Source organism: Leptonotus elevatus, chromosome 3 (genome assembly GCF_054856555.1).
Source record: "Leptonotus elevatus isolate MCC_2025b chromosome 3, RoL_Lele_1.0, whole genome shotgun sequence".
In the NCBI taxonomy this organism is placed as follows: Eukaryota; Metazoa; Chordata; class Actinopteri; order Syngnathiformes; family Syngnathidae; genus Leptonotus; species Leptonotus elevatus.
In genome coordinates this window covers 28,456,473-28,480,242 of record NC_141241.1, presented here as the reverse complement: position 1 = coordinate 28,480,242, position 23,770 = coordinate 28,456,473, and the positions used below count along the sequence as shown (strand labels likewise).

The window sequence follows — 23,770 nt, the reverse complement described above, 5'->3', positions numbered from 1 at the left end:
ATGGCAAAATTAGTCAAGTATTCCTTTAAGGCAAATTTAGCCAGTCTTAGTCTTAAATTTACTTTCTTTGTTTACACTCTTGAAAAAGCATGTTGAGCTCCCCAAGCAGAGATGACATTGACATAGTTAATTAAAATAAGATTGAATTTGAGGACACAGCTGTTCTGCTTCTTCGGACATAAAGTCACACACTGTTACAGTACACTAAAGACTTTTGATCTTGCATACCTCCCAATCTGACTGGCCAACTCTTTGGCACGGTTGCACGTGTCTACTGATGAGTTTTCACTGCCCATGTAGCAAGTAGTAAAGATATGACCACAGAGGTCCCTTGGGTGCTGAGGAAAGAAGTTTTCATCTCCAGCTAACCTGCGAACATCTTCCAGTACCTGGTTATCTAGGAGGATGGAAAGATCAAAGGAAAGCAAGGCTGTATTTATACATGTATACAAATACATACATTTTATTTTAAATTAATGAATTACGTTTGTCTAATACATAATTCTTTTATGAATGAATTATGATTGTCTAAAGTAACACTGGCCACAATAAAATAATTCTACTTACTGCCATTTTCTATAGCCTTGCAGACCAGCACACACATAGAGTAGACAATACAGGCAACTGAGGAGCTATCAACACCTCCACTCAAAGGCAACAGGAAGCCACCCTAAAAAGGTAGAGTAAATTCATCATAAAAGTTAAGTATTACATAGTCATATTGCTTGTTGACAAGCAAAATGAAAGAAAAACATCATTTTATGTAACATAATACATATTTACATGGGCTTTCAATCTCACCTGTCCACTCCTCCTTAAGTAATCCCATAGCCAGCAGGCTGGTCCGAGGCTGAAAATACACAAGAATCAACGGAGAAGTGTTTCACTGAACAGCGACACATGCCACACGCAAGTCCACAAAATGCTGTGTACCTGATTTCTTCCTCTGGTGCATGAAAGTGCCATGTTATCGGTTGGAAGGTGGGGAGGCAGATATCATCATTACTGGATAGAGAAAAGTCTACTTTGATCCTATAACATGGTTTGGATTCACTTCCCTGGGTCAGAGAAGCGCAAACAACAATATTATTACATACGTGAAAATACTGTTTGTGCAGTGATGTAATACTGGGTGCTTCCCTCAAAGGAATAAAATGTGTACAATATCTATAAAAAAATAAAATAAAAAATAAACGTTTACCACCACCCCCCCCCCCCCCCCCCCGTCTAACTGCCAGGTTTTGTGATATAAAAAATGAGACCAAGGCTTATAATGTTACCAATAACAAATGCAACTTAACTGAAAAATATAATGAAATATTTTAGAGAGGGGAAGGAAAAATAAACAATTGAGCACAAAAGTACACACAATCTTAATACTAGGGGGGTGCCTGTGTTTATAATTAATTGAAGCTAATTTTAAATGGCAGTCAGCAAACACCTGTCACCATTTAACGTGCCTATAATAATTTTGTAGTCACATCTTGCATTACACGCCATAGCCTTTACAAATCTTCCAGGATGTCATTGTTCAAAAGGTGCAAATATTAATATTTCATTTATTTTCAGTTGGGTTGTACAGATTATAGGTCACACTGTGGTTTTCAAATGACCTATAATGGAAAATGTATATGTTATCTCATTTAAACACATACAATATAACCTGCATACTCAATAATTAGTATTTACTTATTCGACAGTGTAGTAAGAAGGTATTAAAATGTTTAGTGGAAATTTCCCAACCTGTGAGGAGGAGTGGGTTACTTGCCTGCAGGTGGAATTCTTTTTTGTCGGCTTGTAAAACACCCTGCGTGAGCTACAATAAAGAGGGAGGGGGGCTCTTTAGGTCAGAAGGATAAGTGAATGAGCCAAAGATCTTCTCCTTTTGCAAAAGAAAAGTTTGACTCAACTCTGTGTTCTTATATCCTATGGCCAAGCATATTTTCTGCTTTAACCATGACAATTTATCTTGGTCTCTTTTTTCTTTCTTTCTTTTACCTTACTATTTTACAGGTTTTCTTGCTATTTTTCTAAGAAATGTCATTTTTTTAAGGGGAAATTTGTTTTAAAAAAAAAAGACACCCCCGCCCCGCTGGTCCCTCATCGTGGAAGTGTTCGGAAATACGCTCTGTGCGTGCTGCTTCACTCAGCCCATTGGGAAACTCGGAACGTTGTTGAATTTACCGTTTAGTTATTCAGATTGCCCCAAAAAACGGATTCCAGTGCAGGCGGTACAAAGAAAGTAAACAGCTGAATTTGTGAGTGGAGCGCTCTAACCCTAACCCGAGGACGTCGAAACACCGGCTTAATAACTACACATGAAGTTGTGACCACAAGTGCAGCCTTGAAGTAATATAGTTTATAAAAGTTGCTCACCATCTGCGGCTGACATGACTCTCCTCTATAGCAGCGCACATCCTCTAGGTCCAAAGTGGCTGTTACCACCTCCTAAAAACAAGCAATGACAAGTGCTGCATTTTACATGAAATTATATTATCTCCAAATAACATTTACAGTTAAATTTACTTTTTCCAAGAGGGCAGTTGTAACAAAAATCCAGTGATTGGCAATCTGTAAATAGGCATTTTTACAAGATGTTCTAAGAAAGTATATATAAAATGGATAGATTACTGCTTTTTCTATGACTTTTAATAATTTATTCAAGCATAAACACATGGTAGCACAGTGTAATAATGTGTAGCATCATCGTTTTACAGCAAAATGGTTGTGGGATTATTCTGGATTTCTGTTAGGAATTTGATGTTCTCCCTGTGCTTGTCAAGAATTGCTCCATCAAGTCTAGTTTCTTCTTCTTCAGTATTGTTTAGTTAATTGAAGACACAATTATCCATAGTGAATGTGCGCATAAATAAGTGTAGAGTCAGATCACATCCCACCTCAAGAAATACTATAAACCGTTAATTTCCAGACTTACCACCTCATTTAAGGAAAACTGTGCTCCATGTGCCACAACGTCCCCGTTAACGACCACCATGGCACAACCATCATAATACAGTCTGTCTCCATCACATCCCCTCTGATTTGCATACAGGTAGATACCTCCACTCTGTAAGTACATGCAAAATACACAGACTGTAGAGCTATGCAAATTTATCAATACTATGGATAGCCCATTGGATAGATCCTATACTCTAGTCAATAACTCCTTTATTAGTAAATAAAGTTCAGCTTTTATTTTCGGGTATTCACAGTACTGGATATGAAAAAGAATAGTATACGTCCATCCATCAATTATCCAGTTACAACATTATTTGTCATGAAACAACATATTTAGGTGAGCAAAAGTATTGAAACCACAAAGACCAATCATTATAGCTGAAATTAGCCTGTTTTGACAGGTCTTATCTCTTCATATAAAACATTTTTGTTTTTGTTTTTACTTTGGCTGTGTGTCTGCTTGTGCTGCTCCTGCGTGTGATGTATTAAGTAAATTTTTGCAGATCAGGTTCTCGTGCTACGACAGCAGAAAGTCAGTGCACCAATCAGCCACTGCTACTGCATGTGAAAAAGCGTCACAATACAGGAAAGCAAGATTTTGACAGGGGTGCGACAGCTTGGCAAGAGGCTCACCCTTTTTTGGGGGGTGGGGATGTTGCACTGCAATGGATTCATGGCATTTCAATTTAGTTCAATTAGAAATATTAATCTGATTAAAAAGTATAGCAGACGCAGAACTGATCACCATGTAAAAAAGTGAACATATAAGGTGAAATGTTGTTTCCTAGTCATCTTTTGCCATGTTAACCCTTTCATGGATAGTGGCTACGACGGTGGACAGCTATTAAACGTTGTTTTCTCTTATATAAATGAATCTTTTTGCCACAGTTGGCCATTGGCTACTCTAGTGGACACAAGTGTAGTCTTGACATACACTGCCATCCAGTGGTCGACATTTGTAAGTGCAACAAAAAAAAAAGAAGATCGACAACAAGATGGCCAACAGATGTGACGTGCAAGGAAGGAAACATTACATATATAAACATATTTCATCAGTTGCTCAAGTGCACGTTATCCACCCTAGTGGACATGTCACCAACTGTATGTTTAAAAAAATGAAGGTGATTATTATTTTTTTCATTCCTAAAGAGTTATAAAAAAAAGTTGAGAAAAAAATCCTGATATAGGTTATCATAACTTGTGCATGAAAGGGTTTTAAACTCAAATGTTTTTCAGTTATCTACCTTGATGGTGGCTGACTTGATCAAGTTGAGTCTTTGGTCTGCTTTGCGCAGCTCATGGTTGCTTGCAGAGGAATTTGTAAAGATTTCAACCCCATCAAGACCCATCTGACTATGAGGGCTAAATAAAGAGTTATTAATTACAGAGAAATTGATCAAAAGCTATTGCTGCTCTGAAATGACAGATGTCTCAATAGTGACAAAATGTAACCTTACCTAGAGGGGTGCCATAACTCTTCACACATCTCTGTACCAATACAGGTATCCTTGGTGGAAAGCACACAGTCTCCAAATGGGACTGTATCCTGATGAGCACAGAGGTGGTTTGGCACTATGCTGAAAGTACACAATTGCATGTCATAGTTTTATGTCGGTGTTTCTTTATTTACCTGCCCTGTGACCTGCTGGATCATTCTTGGCAGAAAGTACTCCTCTACTGCCCTAGAAGATATAAAAGAAGCAAGCATATTGGTATTTGTATCGCAAAGGTAAAATATGTTACACTGATACTATATAGGTTCTCCATAGGTAAATAGACTCCCACAGTCCAAAATCACAAATGGCTACAGATAGAATGTGATTGTGAATGATTGACAAGTCAGTCAAGGGTAACCCAATATACTTGTATTAGTGTAAAATGTTGTTATTTTTCACTATCTAGTGCAGGGGTGGCCAAGTCCGATCCTCGAGAGCCCCTATACAGCCTGTTTTTCATTTTTCGCTCCTCCAACACACCTGATTCATGATCAAGATCGTTATCAGCGTTCTGCAAAGCTTGTTGATGATCTGATAATTTGATTCAGCTGCGTTGGATTAGGGAGACATGGAAAACAGGATGGAAGGGGTTCTCGAGGACCTGATTTAGGCACCTCTGATCGAGTGTATGTATATGGAACGTCGTGTATATAAATGGAATTTGTGACCTATTCAAAAACTTTTTAACTCATTAGATTAAGGACGAATGAATCATTTTTGCATTTATTTTTAGGAGTTTCACAGATTCCCCTCCGTGAGTCATCACCTTATCGTGGTGGAGGGGTTTGCGTGTCCCAATGAACCTGGGAGCTATGTTGTCCGGGGCTTCATGCCCCTGGTAGGGCCACCCATGGCAAACAGGTCCTAGGTGAGGGACCAGACAAAGCATGGCTCAAATGACCCCAATGATGAACACAAACTTTGGATTTTCGTTTCCCTTGCCCGGACGTGGGTCACTGGGGCCCCCCTCTGGAGCTAGGCCTGGAGGTGGGGCTCGAAGGCGAGCGTCTGGTGGCCGGGCCTACACCCATGGGGCCCGGCCGGGCACAGCCCGAAAAGGCAACATGGGTCCCCCTTCCCATGGGCTCACCACCGGTGGAAGGGGCCAAAGGGGTCAGGTGCGCAGTGAGTTGGGTGGCAGCCAAAGGCGGGGGCCTTGGCGGTCCGACCCTCGGCTACTGAAGCTAGTTCTGGGGACATGGAATGTCACCCCTCAGACAGGGAAGGAGCCCGAGCTGATGTGCGAGGCTGAGAAGTTCCGACTAGATATAGTCGGACTCACCTCCACACACGGCTTGGGTTCTGGTACCAATCCTCTCGAGAGGGGCTGGACCCTCTTCCACTCTGGAGTTGCCCACGGTGAGAGACGCAGAGCAGGTGTGGGCATACTCATTGCCCCCCGGCTAGGCGCCTGTGCGTTGGGGTTTACCCCGGTGAACGAGAGGGTAGCCTCCCTCCGCCTACGGGTGGGGGGACGGGTCCTGACTGTTGTTTGTGCTTATGCACCGAACAGCAGCTCAGAGTACCCACCCTTTCTGGAGTCCTTGGAGGGTGTGCTGGAGAGCGCTCCCCCCGGGGACTCCCTCGTTCTGCTGGGGGACTTCAACGCTCACGTGGGTAATGACAGTGAGACCTGGAGGGGCGTGATTGGGAGGAACGGCCCCCCCAATCAAAACCCGAGCGGTGTTTTGTTGTTGGACTTCTGTGCTCGTCACGGACTGACCATAACGAACACCATGTTCAAGCACAAGGGTGTCCATATGTGCACCAGGACACCCTAGGCCGCAGTTCGATGATCGACTTTGTAGTCGTGTCATCGGATTTGCGGCCGTATGTTTTGGACACTCGGGTTAAGAGAGGGGCGGAGCTGTCAACTGATCACCACCTGGTGGTGTGTTGGCTCCGATGGCGGGGTAAGATGCTGGTCCGACCAGGCAAGCCCAAACGTATTGTGAGGGTCTGCTGGGAACGTCTGTCAGAATCCCCTGTCAGAAAGAGTTTCAACGCCCACCTCCGGCAGAGCTTCTCCATTGTCCCGGGGGAGGCGGGGGACGTTGAGTCCGAATGGACCATGTTCCGTGCTTCCATTGTTCAAGCGGCCGATCGGAGCTGTGGCCGTAAGGTGGTTGGTACCTGTCGGAGCGGCAATCCTCGAACCCGCTGGTGGACACCAGCGGTAAGGGATGCCGTCAAGCTGAAGAAGGAGTCCTATTGGGCCTTTTTGGCCTGTGGGACTCCGGAGGCTGCTGACAGGTACCGGCTGGCCAAGCGGAATGCGGCTTCGGTGGTCGCTGAGGCAAAAACTCGGACATGGGAGGAGTTCGGTGAGGCCATGGAGAACGACTTCCGGACGGCTTCGAGGAAATTCTGGTCCACCATCCGGCGTCTCAGGAGAGGAAAGCAGTGTGCCATTAACACTGTGTATAGTGGAGATGGGGTGCTGTTGACCTCGACTTGGGACGTCGTGAATCGGCGGGGAGAATACTTCGAAGACCTCCTCAATTCCACCAACACACCTTCCTTTGAGGAAGCAGGGTCTGGGGACTCTGAGGTGGGCCCCCCTATCTCTGGGGTCGAAGTCACTGAAGTGGTTGGAAAGCTTCTCGGTGGCAGGGCCTCGGGGGTGGATGAGGTTCGCCCGGAGTTCCAAAAGGCTCTGGATGTAGTGAGGCTGTCGTGGTTGACACGTCTCTACAACATCGCGTGGACATCAGGGACAGTGCCTCTGGATTGGCAGACCGGGGTGGTGGTTTCTCTTTTTAAGAAGGGGGACCGGAGGGTGTGTTCCAACTTTAGAGGGATCACACTCCTCAGTCTCCCAGGTAAGGTCTATTCGGGGGTGCTGCAGAGGAGGATCCGTCGGGAAGTTGAATCTCGGATTCAGGAGGAGCAGTGTGGTTTTCGTCCCGGCCGTGGAACAGTGGACCAGCTCTACACCCTCAGCAGGATCCTTGAGGGTGCGTGGGAGTTCGCCCAACCAGTCCACATGTGCTTTGTGGACTTGGAGAAGGCGTTTGACCGTGTCCCTCGGGGAGTCCTGTGGGGGGTGCTTCGGGAGTATGAGGTACCGGGCCCCCTGATACGGGCTATTCGGTCCCTGTACGACTGATGTCAGAGTTTGGTCCGCATTGCCGGCAGTAAGTCGAATTAGTTTCCTGTGAGGGTCGGACTCCGCCAAGGTTGCCCTTTGTCACCGATTCTGTTCGTAACTTTTATGGACAGAATTTCTAGGCGCAGCCGGAGTGTCGAGGGGGTCTGGTTTGGTGGCCTCAACATTGCATCTCTGCTTTTTGCAGATGATGTGGTGCTGTTGGCTTCTTCAAGCCGTGATCTCCAGCTCTCGCTGGAGCGGTTCGCAGCCGAGTGTGAAGCGGTTGGTATGAGGATCAGCACCTCCAAATCCGAGACCATGGTCCTCAGTCGGAAAAGGGTGGAGTGCCCTCTGCGGGTCAGGGATGAGGTCCTGCCCCAAGTGGAGGAGTTCAAGTATCTTGGGGTCTTTTTCCCGAGTGAGGGTAGGTTAGAGCGGGAGATCGACAGACGGATCGGTGCAGCGTCTGCAGTGATGCGGACGCTGTATCGGTCCGTTGTGGTGAAGAAGGAGCTGAGCCGAAAAGGCAAAGCTCTCGATTTACCGGTCGATCTACGTTCCTGCCCTCACCTATGGTCACGAGCTGTGGGTCGTGACCGAAAGAACAAGATCCCGGATACAAGCGGCCGAAATGAGTTTCCTCCGCAGGGTAGCCGGGCTCTCCCTTAGAGATAGGGTGAGAAGCTCGGTCATTCGGGAGGGACTCAGCGTCGAGCCGCTACTCCTCCACGTTGAGAGGAACCAGTTGAGGTGGCTCGGGCATCTGGTTCGGATGCCCCCTGGGCGCCTCCCTGGGGAGGTGTTCCGGGCATGTCCTACCGGCAGGAGGCCCCGGGGACGACCCAGGACACGCTGGAGAGACTACGTCTCACGGCTGACTTGGGAACGCCTTGGGATCCCATCGGAGGAGCTGGCTGAAGTGGCTGGGGAGAAAAAGTCTGGGCTTCCCTGCTAAAGCTGCTGCCCCCGCGACCCGACCCCGGATAAGCGGAATTGAAGACGGAACGGAACGGAACGGAGTTTCACAGTACATACAATTCAATAAATCTAGAGAGTAGAGCTCATTTACATTTTTACTTTTGAAAATTATTAGCATTGTAGGATAACTATTTGTAGTCAAACTATTAATGGCCCTTAAATATGCATTGTGCAGTTCAAAAAGGTAGGACTAAAATTAAAACTTTTTCTACATCATTCATGCTCAACCAATGTCCAAATTAGTACAAAGTGCCCTGATTTTTTTACTCCAACTGTACCTTCAGTATGGAGTGTTTGGGGCAAACACGCCACAGTTTCTTGGATGGGGAAGGGGTGGAGTGGCACCATTCACTGGCTTAACACAGAGGTTGCAGTTACGCTTTAGGCCAAAGGTGGCAGTCACGAGTAAAAAAGTGACCAACTCCACAACGATTCTTTAACTTTCATTAATTATTAGAGCTCTGCGATACTTGAGATTTTGGTATCGATCGATACCAAGTAAATACTGGTGCCAGTATCGCCGATATCGATAATTACTTTTAGGTTAATAAAATATTATGGCATTTTAAATAATTTGTCCTGATAAATAACATGTTTTTATTTTTTGCAAATTAAACTTCCTGATTGGGTTCTTAATAAACATGCCATAATGTAATATCCTCAAAGGAAACATACCTAGACTGTTTTATAAAGTTGCAATGTAGTTCTAATAATCTTCATATTCTTAGTCCCTGTCACTCTTCTGCACTCAAAGAAACAAAAAAAAAAAAACCTAGCTCAACTAGTAGTTTGAAAAGCTCAAGCGAAGCATAATATGATTCTTAGTGTAAAATGTCATTCACTGGGGGGGGGGGGGGGGTTGAGCTGACACGGCCTAGATGCCGGTGAAAAAAGTGGAAGCGTTTGAGGGGCTCTTTAAAATAAAAATAAAAATAAAAGGCGCTGCAGGAGAACGAGTGGCTCATCTGTACTGCAGTACACGGCAGTTCTGTCTTTTTTCGACCCACTTAAATGTTGTACACCATGCGATGCCCCTCTCCACCGGTGTGCGCAATGACCCGGGGAGCTGCTGCGACCGACCGGTGAAAAGCCAGTGAGAATAAAAGGCGGACACTCACCTCTGCGTTCGCCGTTTAATTCAAACAGATGCTTGCTTGCAGCGTTTTTTTGCTTGCGTCACCGCCACCTATTTCGGCCGTATTCTTTCGGCTTTAATTTAAATTTTCAGTGGCCGAATATTCGGTGCAAAACACGCAACACACGCACACCGCTGTCATTGGTGGGCCGGTGCATGCACTACAAAAGCGATAACGCGAGGGTTCCATAAGAACCCCCCCCCCCCCCCCCCCCAAAAAATGGAAAGGAATAATACTGGCTCTTTGGTAGCGATACGATACAGATACTCACTTTAGTATCAATTCTATCGATACTTGGATTGATCTGCACAGCCCTATTAACTATAAATTTTGCTTTCTGCGCATGAAGGAGCGGTTGTGGCCCCTTAGTCCTCCAGGCACTACCAAATTTGTCAAGTACTACCTTTGACTGATTGTGAAATCTATTTAGCCTTGGCTTTCTTAGATTAAATCAATGTTATCTTAAAGTGCAACTGAGTCATATCACTTCACAGTCTTGATCGCTTTTTGTTTACCAACCGAAGCTTTGTCCAGGGTGAGAACCAACGCATCTCTCTGTAGACGCCATGGTTGGCCATCAGCATCTTTGGCCGAATCAGTAAGATTTTTCTAACAGGATAGATAATAAATGAGTTAGTTAATTAGCACCATCTACATTTCCATTCAGTTTGTTTAAAAAGCTTAAGATAAGTCTACTTTATTTAGAAGAACCCAAATCAACATTTGAAATCATCTTCACAACTGTAAGACTACTATCAATTGGTCAAAATCAACAATACTTCTAAAAATGGCAAACTTACAGAATCCTGCAGATCAAGACCCAGACGACCCCATTCCCACATGAAGTATTAAGTAGTCAGACTTATCAATCTAAATCACATTCTGCTTCTGGAAAAGATCTGTGTAGACTTGAAATGCTGAAAGTCTACAGGAGATGTCTATCTCACTTATTGGAGGATTGGTTGATGAAAATGAATTTATATTCAATGATCGTAATCAGTCCGACATTAAGGGATTCCAAACACCAACAAAAAAACTGAATCAGTCTATCCACCATTCAGTAAAATAAACTTTTGGAAACATTATCCGTACAAAACCTCATCAAATGGATACAACCCTAATAATGATCTTAAACAATCTTGAAGTTTTTCTGCTGATGCATTTGTTTTTTGTTTTTCTGCATTTGAATCTACCTACCTATGCCATGCCTACCTAACACAGTTTTTTTTTTAATGTATTATCTGATTTAGGGTTGCAGAATAACTTACCTGTTGAGAAAAATCACCCGGCAGTTGTAGCGTACATTGCGATGCATGATGGGCCTGAGGGAATATCAAGCAAGAGTGGAATTTGAATGTGGAGGAAACTCCCATATTTTCACTTAAGTTGTGTAAGTTTGCAATTTCCCCCGAAAAACAACAACTTTTTTATTTGTGTGATATTTGTGAAAAATGTCATAATAAACTAACAGTATTACATGATAAATTGAGCTGTGAGGAAAAAATAAAATAAATAAAGCCATCTCTGGCTCTATCTTGTGCCACTAATTTGAATTGCAAGAAACCACAGCACTTGACAAAAAACTATCAATCAGAAACAGATGACGTGACATTGGTATCATTAGATGGGCACTGACCTATGTCCTTATGCTGACCTCTATTTTTTTTATATTAATCGTCCGGCCAGAATGACAGTTTTAAGGAATATTAGAAAAGTATTTATTTTTTTAATTGCATACTCCCCTTTAATTAATTATTGTCTACACTCCAGTAAAAGTAAACACAAACATTTGAATTAAAGGCTATTTGAAAGATAGTTTTGGGCAAGTTGTTAAAAAGAGCAGCTTTAAAATACAAATAGACTTGTCTTCATAAATGAAAGTCACATTATCCAAACTCAAGGCCAGTAAAAGGAGGAAATTTGGATGAAAAACTGGATTTTTTCTTCTTCATTACACCAATGTAACCACTGAAGAGCAGTGCTAAAAGTAGTACGCACCTATGTGCACGGACACAAATTTTACACCTGTCCAATTAAGGTATTTTTTAAGTGTCAATGTTTGTGATATTTAAAAAATGCAAAGAGTCTGCCACAAATTTCTAAATGATTTTTGCTCCAATGCTTGCGCCACATCCAGTTTTATGACAAAGCTTGACAGTAGTGCTTACAAGAAAGCCTGAAAATAATCACAGAGTAATAAAGCGTAACTGCAACGACCTACACAAAGGCCTGAAAAATAAACTGTGAGAAATGAACATTTTAGCAGAATAGTGATGAGATGACGCCCCATATCATTTATCATACAAGAAAAACTTGTTTGAATAGTGAGGTCATTGAATTATTTCAATTCAGCATTTCTTTTTTTCTTTTTCAAAAAGAATACTTACATTCCCACGTCACAAATAATGTCTTGGGTGATGGGACATTCTAGGAGCTTCTTGAGAACTTCAAAAGAGTGTAGCAATGTATCCGATTCATGAAAATGGTCTGCACAACCATACCCACTGCAAAAACGAGGAATTACAACAGAGATATTAAAAGAAAGGTAAGGCAAAAAAAGATAAATGTTTTGATTGAGACATTTCAATTCAAGAAAATCACACACTGACAACTTTGGCTAATGGATATTTGTGTTAGATTTTATTTGTATTAGTTTTTTAAATTAATTTTACTGCGTTTACTGTATATAAATATGATTTATAAATAAATTGAGAAAATGTGTAACAAAATTGCCACTTATCTAATTTTATGGGAGGGAAGTATATCAGGATATACATCATTATCAAGATATATAATTAATTATATTGGGATATAAAATGCTCATATCGCAGAACACTATTATTACATGACATCAAATTAGGATTTTTTTTTATAAATCCCACCATATTTCCAGCTCTGGACCCAGTCTGTATTTGGCTCCATTTTCTTTAGCAATCTCAATACCTGTAGAAGACAAAGAATAACATATGACGAGATCCAGATAAAAGATGACTATTTTTAAACTGTTGTTTTGCTCTGTTGAAAGCTTTCTACAAAGTCTTATTGTTTGTACTCAACCATTGTGGGTCCTCTATAAAATAGGAGTAAATACTGATGTCACGTGACACGCACAAAAACACAAGGTGCATTCAAAGACAGTAGGACATTTCATGCCCGGACAGAAAAAAACCCATCAATGTTAAACGTTACTCCAAATAAACAATGTGGGCTTACTAATAACCTATAAACGCTGACATAGAAGAAAAATGAAGTCAAAATGTCGGTATTGTGACAACACTAGTCTAAATACACAAAATCTACCCTTGGCCCACATTTCAGTCATGTCACTTAAAAATTCCATCTCTCAGTAACTGGCAAATGCAGGATGAAATTAGTTTTGTTGGAAAGGTAAAATCTCTAATTTTTTTGCTGCGGTGGTTTTGCCAGACCATTGTTACGTCATAATTAAGGCCATTTCGACCGATTTGCCTCTTGCGTGCTTGAAATGTCTTACTGGAAAGGAAAATGCATTTCAACATCAGTGGATAATTGAAGAATTGGATAACTGAGGCCTTGATGACCATTGATCCTGATATGCTTGTTCAAGTTTGGCAAGATATGGAATACCGTTTCGATGTGTGCCGAGTAACCAAGAGCTCGCATGAAAAGTTTAATAAAACGTTTATTTTTTGGATTTTTGTGTTCAAATTTGTACTTAAACTTGAGATCATTAGTTTTCAGGGGAAAAAAAGTTTGTTTTCCATATCTTCAACAGTTATTGAGATATAGGTTATCATAAAGTGACATATTGCGATGAAACGCCCTGTATTTCCTTTACACATAATTGCATGTTATATATGTTAATAACGGCCATCAATTAGTCTTGCCTCAGTACACCAATCACAATTTTCAGGCCGATCACCGTTCCCCCAAAATCCGGTGCACTCTTAATTATAAGAATAATCGCTTTATCATGTTTGTATGTGTTACTGTACATAGTAAATATTGGACTGAAGCTTGAGTGGAAGAAAATCGTGACTTGAATTGAAATCACACTATCCGTGACAAAAATCCCAATTCCATCTTTCCCTAAAATCTTTATGCCTTGTAGAATGTTGAAACTCATATACATTGCTAATATTACTGTCTGCATATTTTGCATGTATTCATAAATTTTCAATACAATTTTGGAGGAGGGGGGGGGGGGGTGAATGAACCTATGATGTGTTTTCCTAAGTTTGAAAGGAAGCATCTTATTGGATGTATTCCAGCAAAAGTTAAAAAAATGTGCCATAATAAGCATAGATATCCTACATAACCCTGACTTGAGAAAACTGGAGTGGCCACGGTCTTGAACTGGGAGTCCCACATTGGTCCTACCCCTACATTTCATGAGCATTAAAAAATAAAAATAAAAATCACACCTTGCTGAATTTTCAGGCTATTTTTGTGATTTGTTTTGTTGAAAATGTCACAAGTAGCTACAATACCAAAACAAATAAAAAAATAAAAAATCCAATGCGTTGCAAATGCTTCCTCACTCAAATTTTTTTTTACTTTTAAAGAAATATTAAGTTGAAAAACAGACACCAGTTAGATGCATGTGACCCACGTGTATCCAACATTAAAATTAAATATATTAATTATTAATGCATTCATATACATTCATTCTCCAATGGACAGAGAGACAGACAATATAGCATAAAATTGAAAAACAAGCTCGATTGATTGATTTAATTTCCAATTTCAAATGACACTGTTTACATCACACTAAAATCCATGAAGTAGCACCGCTTTACTAATTTTTTGACGAGTGCAGCCACTTTCTAATGGCAGTAATTTTAGTTTTGAAAAGATGTCACAACAATGTAAATTGGTGGCTGTTCATATCATATTATGATGTATTTTAGATATGCTCCCCCTGCAGAAACACAGTCACTATTTCCTCAGACAATGCAACTAACAGCCGAGACATTTTAGCCAGGTCTGTATTGTCCGATCTCGCCGACTCTCCGTTCAGTGGGTTAAAGCGCCGCTTTATCTCCACCTGCTGTAACGCGGCCAAGATTGAGGAGTTGACGGGAGCGCTTCAAATTGGCTGCGAGAAGGATTAGTTTAAGTTCTCACCGCCCCGGTTTTAGAGCGTCAGCCCGGTCTTGCTTCAGATAAACCCTTATTGAGTAACCAATTCGAAATAAGGATAAAATCTAAACATGCTCTTTTTACAGCGGCTCCTCCTCTAATGGTCGGTTGCACTTGTTAAAACCTAAATAAATTTAGCTGGTTTTATTAAACCCGCTCGGGCTTGTTATCCTAATCTAAAATAAACCGAAATTACTTTAAAGGTTCAGGAATTAGCAGTTACCGATGGTAAGGTATAGTTATTCGTTCGTTAAAAGACCTAAGTGGTTGTTAGGAGTATGACTGAAATAGAACTTTAAGTTAGAAAAAGGTTAGAAGTAATAAGCAGAATTGGGAACCTTTGCATGCTCTTTCTGTTTATTTAATTTAGCTAAAAATAATAGTAAAAGGAGTATTGATACCTCATTGTATCTATTACTACGCTAATCCACAAAAGAATTGTAATAATCATGTTTGAATTAAATTCAAGGAATAAGTAACACTTTTACTTATTAGTTGAAGGATCTAAAATATAAATAAAATCTTATCCTTTAGGAACTCAGGATATAGAGTTATATCTATCAAAACCAAATAAACTCCAACTGACACTAAGAAAGATATTAAGTTGCGCAAGTAATTCTTAATTCAAGCACTAGGTTCCTGTATAAATGGGTCGAAATACTTTAACGTAGGTAATCCTAACTCGAGATAAAATCTCTAATCGCTACTGTTAATAGTGTAGCGTGTCGCCGTGTTGTGTTTCAGAACACGCAAGAACATGTACTATCTTTGGGGAGCAACTGTTGACTGCCCCGTTTATTCACACACTTCCCTCCAAAACTGTTCTCCTTCCCCCGTCGCCCCGCTCTCACGTCATCATTCCGCGACCTTCCTTTTAACGCTTACATGCGTCCCCCCTTACTGGAAGAAATGTCACATTTACACAAGCGAGATTAAACGAAGGAAGGAGAAAACTTGCAAACAGAACAACACCCAAAACATCCAAAAGAACATAACTACCAAAAGAGTGACACACAGGATTAACTTTTTTTGGGGGGGGGGGGGGTATTGTCAAACCCAACACAAAATACAATTCAATTTAAGTCAACAGGGTTTTTGTTTTTCTTCGTCAGATTTTTTTTTCTTTCTTTCTTCTTTACTTTTCAATTGACATACATTAACAAAAACAAACAAACAAACAAAAAAAAATAAAAAAAAATACTGGCGCATATAACCCATTCAAGGTGTACAACACAGGCCAAAACAAAATTATCACCGCCACACATATTCTCCCAGCCAGGCAGGAGATCGTGAGGGTCTACCGAAACGCGATAGCCTAGAAGCCTCAATTCCTGGCGCAGGAGACTCACCCAAACACCGTGCAGAAGCACCCTCTCCGTCCCTATCAATGAGACATCCACCAGCAAGGCCATCAGACAAAACAGCATCATCAGGCGGTGCCATGAGCAGGGCAGGAGAGGGAGATCCTCCACTCGAGCCCTCCATGGGGAAAAACCACAGGCAGATTGTAGCGCCGCAACCTGTCATAGTGGACGGTCTGCAGAGGTGAGTCTCCCTCAAACGGGCTACCAATCTGGTGAGTAACCCCTACACCTCATCATCCCTATCCATGCGCCGCCTCACTACGTAAGGCCCTTTCCAGTGTGGGGCCAACTTACGGCGGCTCTCAGTGGGGTCATTCAGCCATACAAGGTCTCCGACCTCATACGGGTCATGCCTCAACTTAGCATCATAGAGGGCCTTTTGCTTCTTGCTCGCCGCAATGTTGTTGTCCTTCGCCTGGCCGAAAGCCGACCCCAGATTCCTGAGAAGAGAACTAGCAAAGTCCCCTGGGGGCCCACCATTAGGATTGCCCTGCAACATTGGTCCCAAGATCACCTCAACCAGCGTCCGGGCCTCCCTGCCATGAGTGAGGAAATAAGGTGTAAATCCAGTACTGGAGTGTACACTAGTATTGTAGGCAAAGGCAACTTGCAGCAGGAAAGAGTCCTATTCCCCTTCACAGGACAGAAAGGTTTTGCCCAATTGATCAATCAGCGTCCTATTGAACCTCTCAACCATCCCATCAGATTTTGGGTTATAGGGAGTGGTGTGTGTTTTCTTCACACCCAGCAGTTGGCACAAATATTTCACCACATCAGATTCAAATTGTCTTCCCATATCAGTGTGCAGGGTCTCCATCACCCAATGTTCCAAGATATAGTTCTGGAAGAGACATTCAGCAACCGTGGTGGCCTTCTTCACGGATGGCATACAAGTTGACAAACGTGAAATAGTCTTAGACAACCAAAACATAACGGTTGCCTTTGGAGGTGAGTGGCAACTCGGCGGCGACACGCTGGAAAGGCCTCTCCCATTTGCGAGGTCTTCATAGGAGCCCGATATTGCGGAACTGGGGATTTTCTCCTCTGGCATGCATAGCACTGATCACACCAGGCCTTGATATCATTGTCCATAGTGGGCCAATAACACACACTCCTGGCACGCTCATATGCCAGGTGAGCCGTCAGCGGTGTGCCATGCAGCTGAGACAGAACCTCGGGGACCTACGCATCCGGGACCACCACCTGTGTCGTCCGCCACATATCAGTCAGCCACACAATCCTGCACAGTAAGCCATCAATGGAAACAAGCCAGTGAAACTCACGGCAAAATCTCCTCAATCTCCGGCTCGCTGTGTTCAACAGCCATCTCGGGGGTCTCCGGCCCTCCGCCAATCAGGCCAACACCTGAGCAATGTCAGAGTCCTTCTGTTGGAGTTCCTGGACATGGGACCCTTTGTGGGACAGGGTGTAAATCCAGTTTTGGTCGGATTTAGCTTGGGGGCTTGGAAAATAACCCACTACAGGGGCGGTGGAGGAGGACTCCACAGTGCATATAGAACTGAGGGCACCGGCCGGCCCCGTTTGGGTACCCGTGTGCACGGGACCGCCTGCTATATCATGGACATCCCCATCGACCAACTCGCCGCTGGGAACCGGCCTCCGTGATAGAGCATCGGCGTTAGTGTGCTGAGCACCAGTTTTGTGCACAATTACCCAGTCATAGGGGTCCAGTTCAAGGGCCCAACGGCTCCGACCCCCCGTTCTGTCATTGTCACCCACCAATGGCCAATGATCTGTCACAATGGTAAAGGGGCGAAGGCCCAGGTAGTGTCTGAAATGCCGGGAGGGAGACAAAAACCTCACTCCAAGTCTCGCCTACCGGTCTTCCAGGTAGGGCTGCCCCCTCGGGCTCTCGCTGCGCTGTCGGGGTGGTGAGAAGGTCGTAGCAGTGGACTCGCGGGTCCCCCGCTTGTAAGGAGACCACTCCCTGTCGCTGAATCCTCACTGGCGTCCACGCTGCGGAGACCGGCCTCCTCCTCTGGAAGTCCTGGGAGATGACCCTGCAGCGAACTCCGCCACACTCGCAGTGACAAGCACGATGTCGTCCACTATGCTCCAACGGACTCAGCTGACGAGCCCCAGGAAAAGAGGAGCGATGGCCACCGCACTCATCCACTCGGGCACGGGCTCTCAAATCTCTCACCTCCATCTGCAGGTCGTCCATCCTCGAAGTAAGTCGCTCCAAGGCATGGACAAGCGTTTCCGTTGAATTCGCATTGCAGTCCACAACACTACGAACAGCTGAATCAAGGGACGCCACGACTGTAGGTGGTGGGATGGAGTAGGGCGACGGGGCTGTGGCTACTCTCAGAGCTTGTCTTGCCCGTTCACAACATCCCGCGATGATCAAAGCCTCATCCACATCCGTGGCACTTAGCCTGAAGGGCAGGGTCAAGACCAGCAAGAAAATGCCTGAAAGTTTCACCATTCCAGCCCGGTCATAATCCGGAAACGCTTCGGCCACGAGTCTGGAAACGTCAGCCGCATACACATCCAGACTCTCATTTGGTTGGCGGGGCCGTGCATTGATACAAGTCTGAAAATATAGGAGGAACTGCTTCTGTCCAAAAGCCTCTTTCAACTTCTCCTTAACCCGCTCATAGTCACACTGGACATCCAGCATCAAACTGTCCCACAGCATAAAAGCCGCACCATCCAGCCTTGTAGGGAGGAGACTCCCCAACGTAGCGGCGTAACTCCCGCTCCTGGCGTGCGCGCGAACGGCAGCCTCAAACTGCTTCACCCAGGTAGCAAACAGCTTCTCGTCATCCCCGCGAAACGGCGCCAGGAGCTCAACTCTCATCCCACCGCTGCCACCAATGTAGCGTGTCGCCGTGTTCCGTTTCAGAACACTCTCCGTGAGGAAAAATACGCAAGAACATGTACTGTCTTTGGGGAGCAACTGTTGACTGCCCCGTTTATTCACACACTTCCCTCCAGAACTGTTCTCCTTCCCCCGTCGCCCCGCTCTCACGTCATCATTCCGCGACCTTCCTTTTAACGCTTACAATAGTCATCCCTCTAACTATAAACAGCAAAATTTATTAAAAGAAAATGTTTTAGGGCGAAATCATATCAAAATTGGTTAGAATTTTCAAAGGTTTATTACAATTTTAATGATAGTACAGATAATCAAACGAGTGAGTTGGATAAATGACTATATAGTACTTAATTCATGAGGTTCAGAAATAAAAATACATTTTAATTACAGTCAAAATCATACGAATCAGAAATAAAAATAGAGTAAAATAAGTTTTCAAAAAAAATAAAAATGTAATTAAATAAAACACATTTACAATCAAAAGATTCAGAAACAAAAGGAAAAGAAAACAAAAACAAAAGATTAAAAAATTAATTCAAAATATATTCAAAATCATAAGAATCAAAATTCAAAATAAAAGTCAAAAAGTTTTTTGAAAATAAAAATAAAATAAAATAACACAAATTAACAATCAAAAGATTCAGAAACAAAAGTAAAATAAAACAAAATCAAAAGATTCAAAAATAAAAGTAAAATAAATTCAAAATCAAAGGAATATAACCTAAAACTAAAATGAAATAAAAGTCAACTAGCAGTGCTCCTTAAGTTGGAAAAGAATAAAAATAATATCATTGTATTTGTTAGAAAGAGTGAAACCCAGATAAATGACAGAAATGTTGGAGAAGGACCCCTTTTTGATAAAACAACGGACTTAAGTAGTTTTGGCCCAATAGGAGAAATAGGTTTGAAATAATGACTTTTCCTTGGCTATCCTAGACTTCCTCCTATCAGAGCTCAAGTCTAATTTAGAATTTCCAATATAAGGCATAGTTCAGCTATCTTTTCTACACTCAAAAACAGACACAAAAAACAGCCAATATTACCATTCCTTTTCTTACCTTACGAGTAGGATAAGCCATCTCCCCGAAGGTTGTCGGAAAAAGCCTCAAAATTAGCCCTTCTCCTCCTTATATACCCGATAGTTCGATAAAGAGGAGTTTTTGTCTGGGTCCCTCCTACCAAGGAAGTTAGTATGAGGGTTTCACCCCTAGATGGTGCCCTTTCTCCATCTTACACGTCGCAAAATATTTTTATAGCGAGCGCAGCTGCAAGCATTCCCACGTTTTAAGTCAAGCTACCCGATTAACTCATTCCTTTCTCATCCTCTCCCATGTTAGGTCAAACTGACCTAGGCTACCTTCTTCCTTTCCCATCCTGTAGCAGATGTTAACCATTCCAATATACGGGGGTCCTTCTCAAGATTTCTCATAGCCACCAAGTTCTAAAGCTAGGCTACATCCAAGTATTCCAAAAAAAGTATATAAAATTCATGTGCTTTAGTAAGTGCTTATAAGTCGTTACATCTGATTACAATCATGTTATCACTAAAATACAGAACTTTCGTAATTGACAGGTCCGTAGGCCTAACGTTAACATAAGCAGACATCGTTTTATTCCTTGTTCTTTCCTGTCCTCCCACATCAAAAGTTCCCAAGTCGAGCGCTGCAAATCTGCACACATACGCTGCTGAGCAGCCTCTACGATCAACTCAGCATCCTGTTTTTATCCTAACATCTGTCAAAGTTAGCTTTCCACTTGCCTCGCTGTATCACTCCCTACCTGTTGACACAAAAACAACTTCCCTCCTGGGTCACGCTGACCCCCTTAAGGCCACTCAATGAGGCACCTTTTCTAGCAGATAGCCATCAAATATGAGTAATTTCAATACTAAAGTTAGATTATCATTCTTCTTGTTATATAAATGAAGTCATACAACATAATATATTATATAAATGAATTTAAATCTACCCCAGGCATGGCGATCTATGAGCAAATATAGCAAATTTTCAAGGTCTTGTAGTTATTTATAACCACAACGTTAATTTAGTTAATGCTCATCCTCAACCCACATCCCTCTTACATCACCATCCCCCCGTAACATGATTCATTTCAACACCAACTTGTGACACTCCCATAAGAACACCCTTCTTTAAATGTTGGCACAATGTTTTCACCTTTCAAGCACCCTAATTAGATCACATAATCATGCATGTTAGCCAACAGTATGCAACAGTCAGCCACACAATAATAAGCGAAGTGCACATCTCGGTTGCACAGTGCATTATGGGTAGGGCGGCTTTTATTCAAAACTAGTGGGAAGCTACGATTTGGACCATTTCAACTGCTGGAAAGTTGATGTTTTGTATTTCTAGAGCATGTCTATCATGTCATCTATAGCATAGCATGTCGTTTACTGACTGCTCTCTAATGGGACACTACAGTTAATCTTCGTTAAGTGCTTGATATTTGGCTGCACCATAACGGGAACCAGGACCGGGAAAGAGACAGGTAGGATCCTTCTTCAATGAAGCGCCAAGAGGTTGGAAGCAGGTTTTAAATGTTCCTCTTTTGGTAGCCTGGAGAATGCTCGATCCTTCTTTTGCACATTCTCGTTGTGGCACTGGGTCCACAACAGCTGTTTATCGTTATAAAAGTAATGGACGCGTTTTCTATCCTGCCAGAATGGCGGTGCTAACGCCCATTTTGGGATGTGTGACGTCACCGCCTGGATCTCTATGGTAGCGAAACGACATCTCATCACATTTTTAAATCAAAATAATCTTCACAAATCAAATTGAAATGATTCAAAGTCCTATGCTTTTCAATGAGCCGAGATTTCTTTCACCGAATTGACCACCATATGGACTTGTGACATCATCTCGGAATACCATTCAAATGACTGCTACTTTGATAGCCAATTAATTTAAACTTGTTTTACACGCAAGCGCAATGTGCACTTACACTATGGCGACTTTGTACCTCAGAGGTTATGAAAGTCCTGATTATAAAATTAGCCACGTGTTGTATATCATATATGCATGTCTGATGTTTCTAACAAGCCAATCTGTGTCAAAATTGGTAAAGAATTCGACCAGTTATGATTAAATTCTTGCAGCCAAAAAACCGTTACAAGTGAATGATAGAGATAGCCGGGGTCTCCCGGTTCAAGATGGCGGCTAATTCTGCACGCCCTGAACGAAACGAGGCTTTATCTAGGGGCCCTTAAAGTCCGTGGCCTGTAGTCATATCTGTGATTCGAACAAAACAAAACAAAGTTTTCCTCCAAGTATTTCCAGGTCATCTCGCTCAGATACTGAACGACAGGAGAAGAAATTTCGTTGTGAAAAGCAAACAGCCCAACAAAAAGAAAGACAAAAAAATCGTGTCGTATCGAACCGAGGCGTACATTGGTTAGTAGAAGAGTAGCACAAACACGAAAACATTTACTACAGTAACAGTCCACGGAGACACGACAAAAACACGATATGCACCGTGTTTTTGTTTGTTTGCTTTTAGTTCATGATGATAACGATTGTGATAGAAGTGCAACAAAAGCGAAGACATTTGGTCATCTGAATACGAATACAGATCTGACTTACTTTTCAGTATTCTTTCAAAGTTGCCGTCAAACTCCAACGCCCACTGATCCAACGAACACGTAGCAAGAGTGACTTTCCTTCCCATTTCTCTTATTAAGGTAATTATTACGCAATGTCACTGCTCGGTCAGCACACACTACGATTAAATAACTACCATATATCTTGCAACGTCTATTTCTTTATAGCTGCTACCTTACGACATGCAGCCAAATATATACATACATAGATCACACCTTGAGCACTGATTAGTACGTCAACTTTGTCGCCGTTTTGAATGTGGAAGATGGAGCAATAGGTGAAGGTTCATTCATTTGCTGTTTGAAGATAGGCCAAGCTTTTAATACTTGAAGACAGATCACATGGGATTTAGACTCAGTAATGACATTTGATTATATTTTCCTTTTATAAAATAAATATGTGCATAGACTTTGGCCTTTGCTGACTTTCTGGCTCATACTTTGTAATCTCCAAAGTCCATGCCATTGTGAATTCCTGTGGTGAAACCAGCCTCTGATGAGTTATTTTCTATTTAACTACAATATATTGCTCCAAAGTAACTACTTGCTTAGCTTATATTTCCATACAGGTTTTCCAATAATAAAGGGCTGAGAGAGCAGTGGGTAACAGAGTAGTGCCTCAAGCAAGCACTATAAGTAATAGGTGCATTAGTAGACCTATGTCACTAAATATAAAAACAATGTATCCAAATAAATTCAATATTGATGTTAGTGCCGGACACCTGTCCTACCTGGTTATCTTGATGTACAATAAAAAATAAAATTGTTATTCAAATCTAGTTTCTTTAAAATCTTTTCTCTGATGTTTTTCTGCACACTCTTGGCATTCCCCTCGATGAGCTTCAAAAGCAATCACCTGAAATGGTTTTCCAACAGTATTGAAGGAGTTCCCAGAGGTGAGAATGCCAAAAGTGTGCAAAGCAGTAATCAAGCAAAGGGTAGCTATTTTGAAGAAACTAGAATATAAAACATGTTTTCAGTTATTCCTCTTTTTTTTTGTGTTAAATACACGACTCCATGTGTTCATTCTTAGTTTTGATGTCTTCAGTGAGAATCTGCAATGTAAATAGTAATGAGAATAAAGCAAACACATTGAAAAAGATGTGTGCGTGTCCAAACTTTTGGCCTGCACTGTATATATCTTCATTGTCAATCATGGGCAAGTGGT

General features: G+C 42.4%; 1 protein-coding gene across 2 annotated transcripts in view; it reads right to left on the bottom strand.

Moving 5' to 3' along the window:
* Positions 1-23,087, bottom strand: part of nadsyn1 (NAD synthetase 1) — a 32,399-nt gene extending 9,312 nt beyond the window's left edge. Inside the window, exons 1-14 of one of the 2 annotated variants that reach the window (XM_086072417.1) lie at positions 22,586-23,087; positions 12,542-12,602; positions 12,047-12,163; positions 10,928-10,981; positions 10,179-10,268; positions 4,589-4,640; positions 4,416-4,504; positions 4,203-4,320; positions 2,936-3,067; positions 2,377-2,448; positions 934-1,058; positions 802-850; positions 568-670; positions 229-397 (exon numbers count right to left, since the gene is read on the bottom strand). In XM_086072417.1, the coding sequence (XP_085928543.1) occupies positions 229-397; positions 568-670; positions 802-850; positions 934-1,058; positions 2,377-2,448; positions 2,936-3,067; positions 4,203-4,320; positions 4,416-4,504; positions 4,589-4,640; positions 10,179-10,268; positions 10,928-10,981; positions 12,047-12,163; positions 12,542-12,602; positions 22,586-22,670 (1,316 nt within the window). In that variant the 5' untranslated portion in view covers positions 22,671-23,087. The remainder of the gene's footprint in view (positions 1-228; positions 398-567; positions 671-801; positions 851-933; positions 1,059-2,376; positions 2,449-2,935; positions 3,068-4,202; positions 4,321-4,415; positions 4,505-4,588; positions 4,641-10,178; positions 10,269-10,927; positions 10,982-12,046; positions 12,164-12,541; positions 12,603-22,585) is intronic. The other variant, XM_086072418.1, reaches the window with a different exon arrangement.
* Between the last annotated feature and the right edge of the window lie 683 nt (positions 23,088-23,770).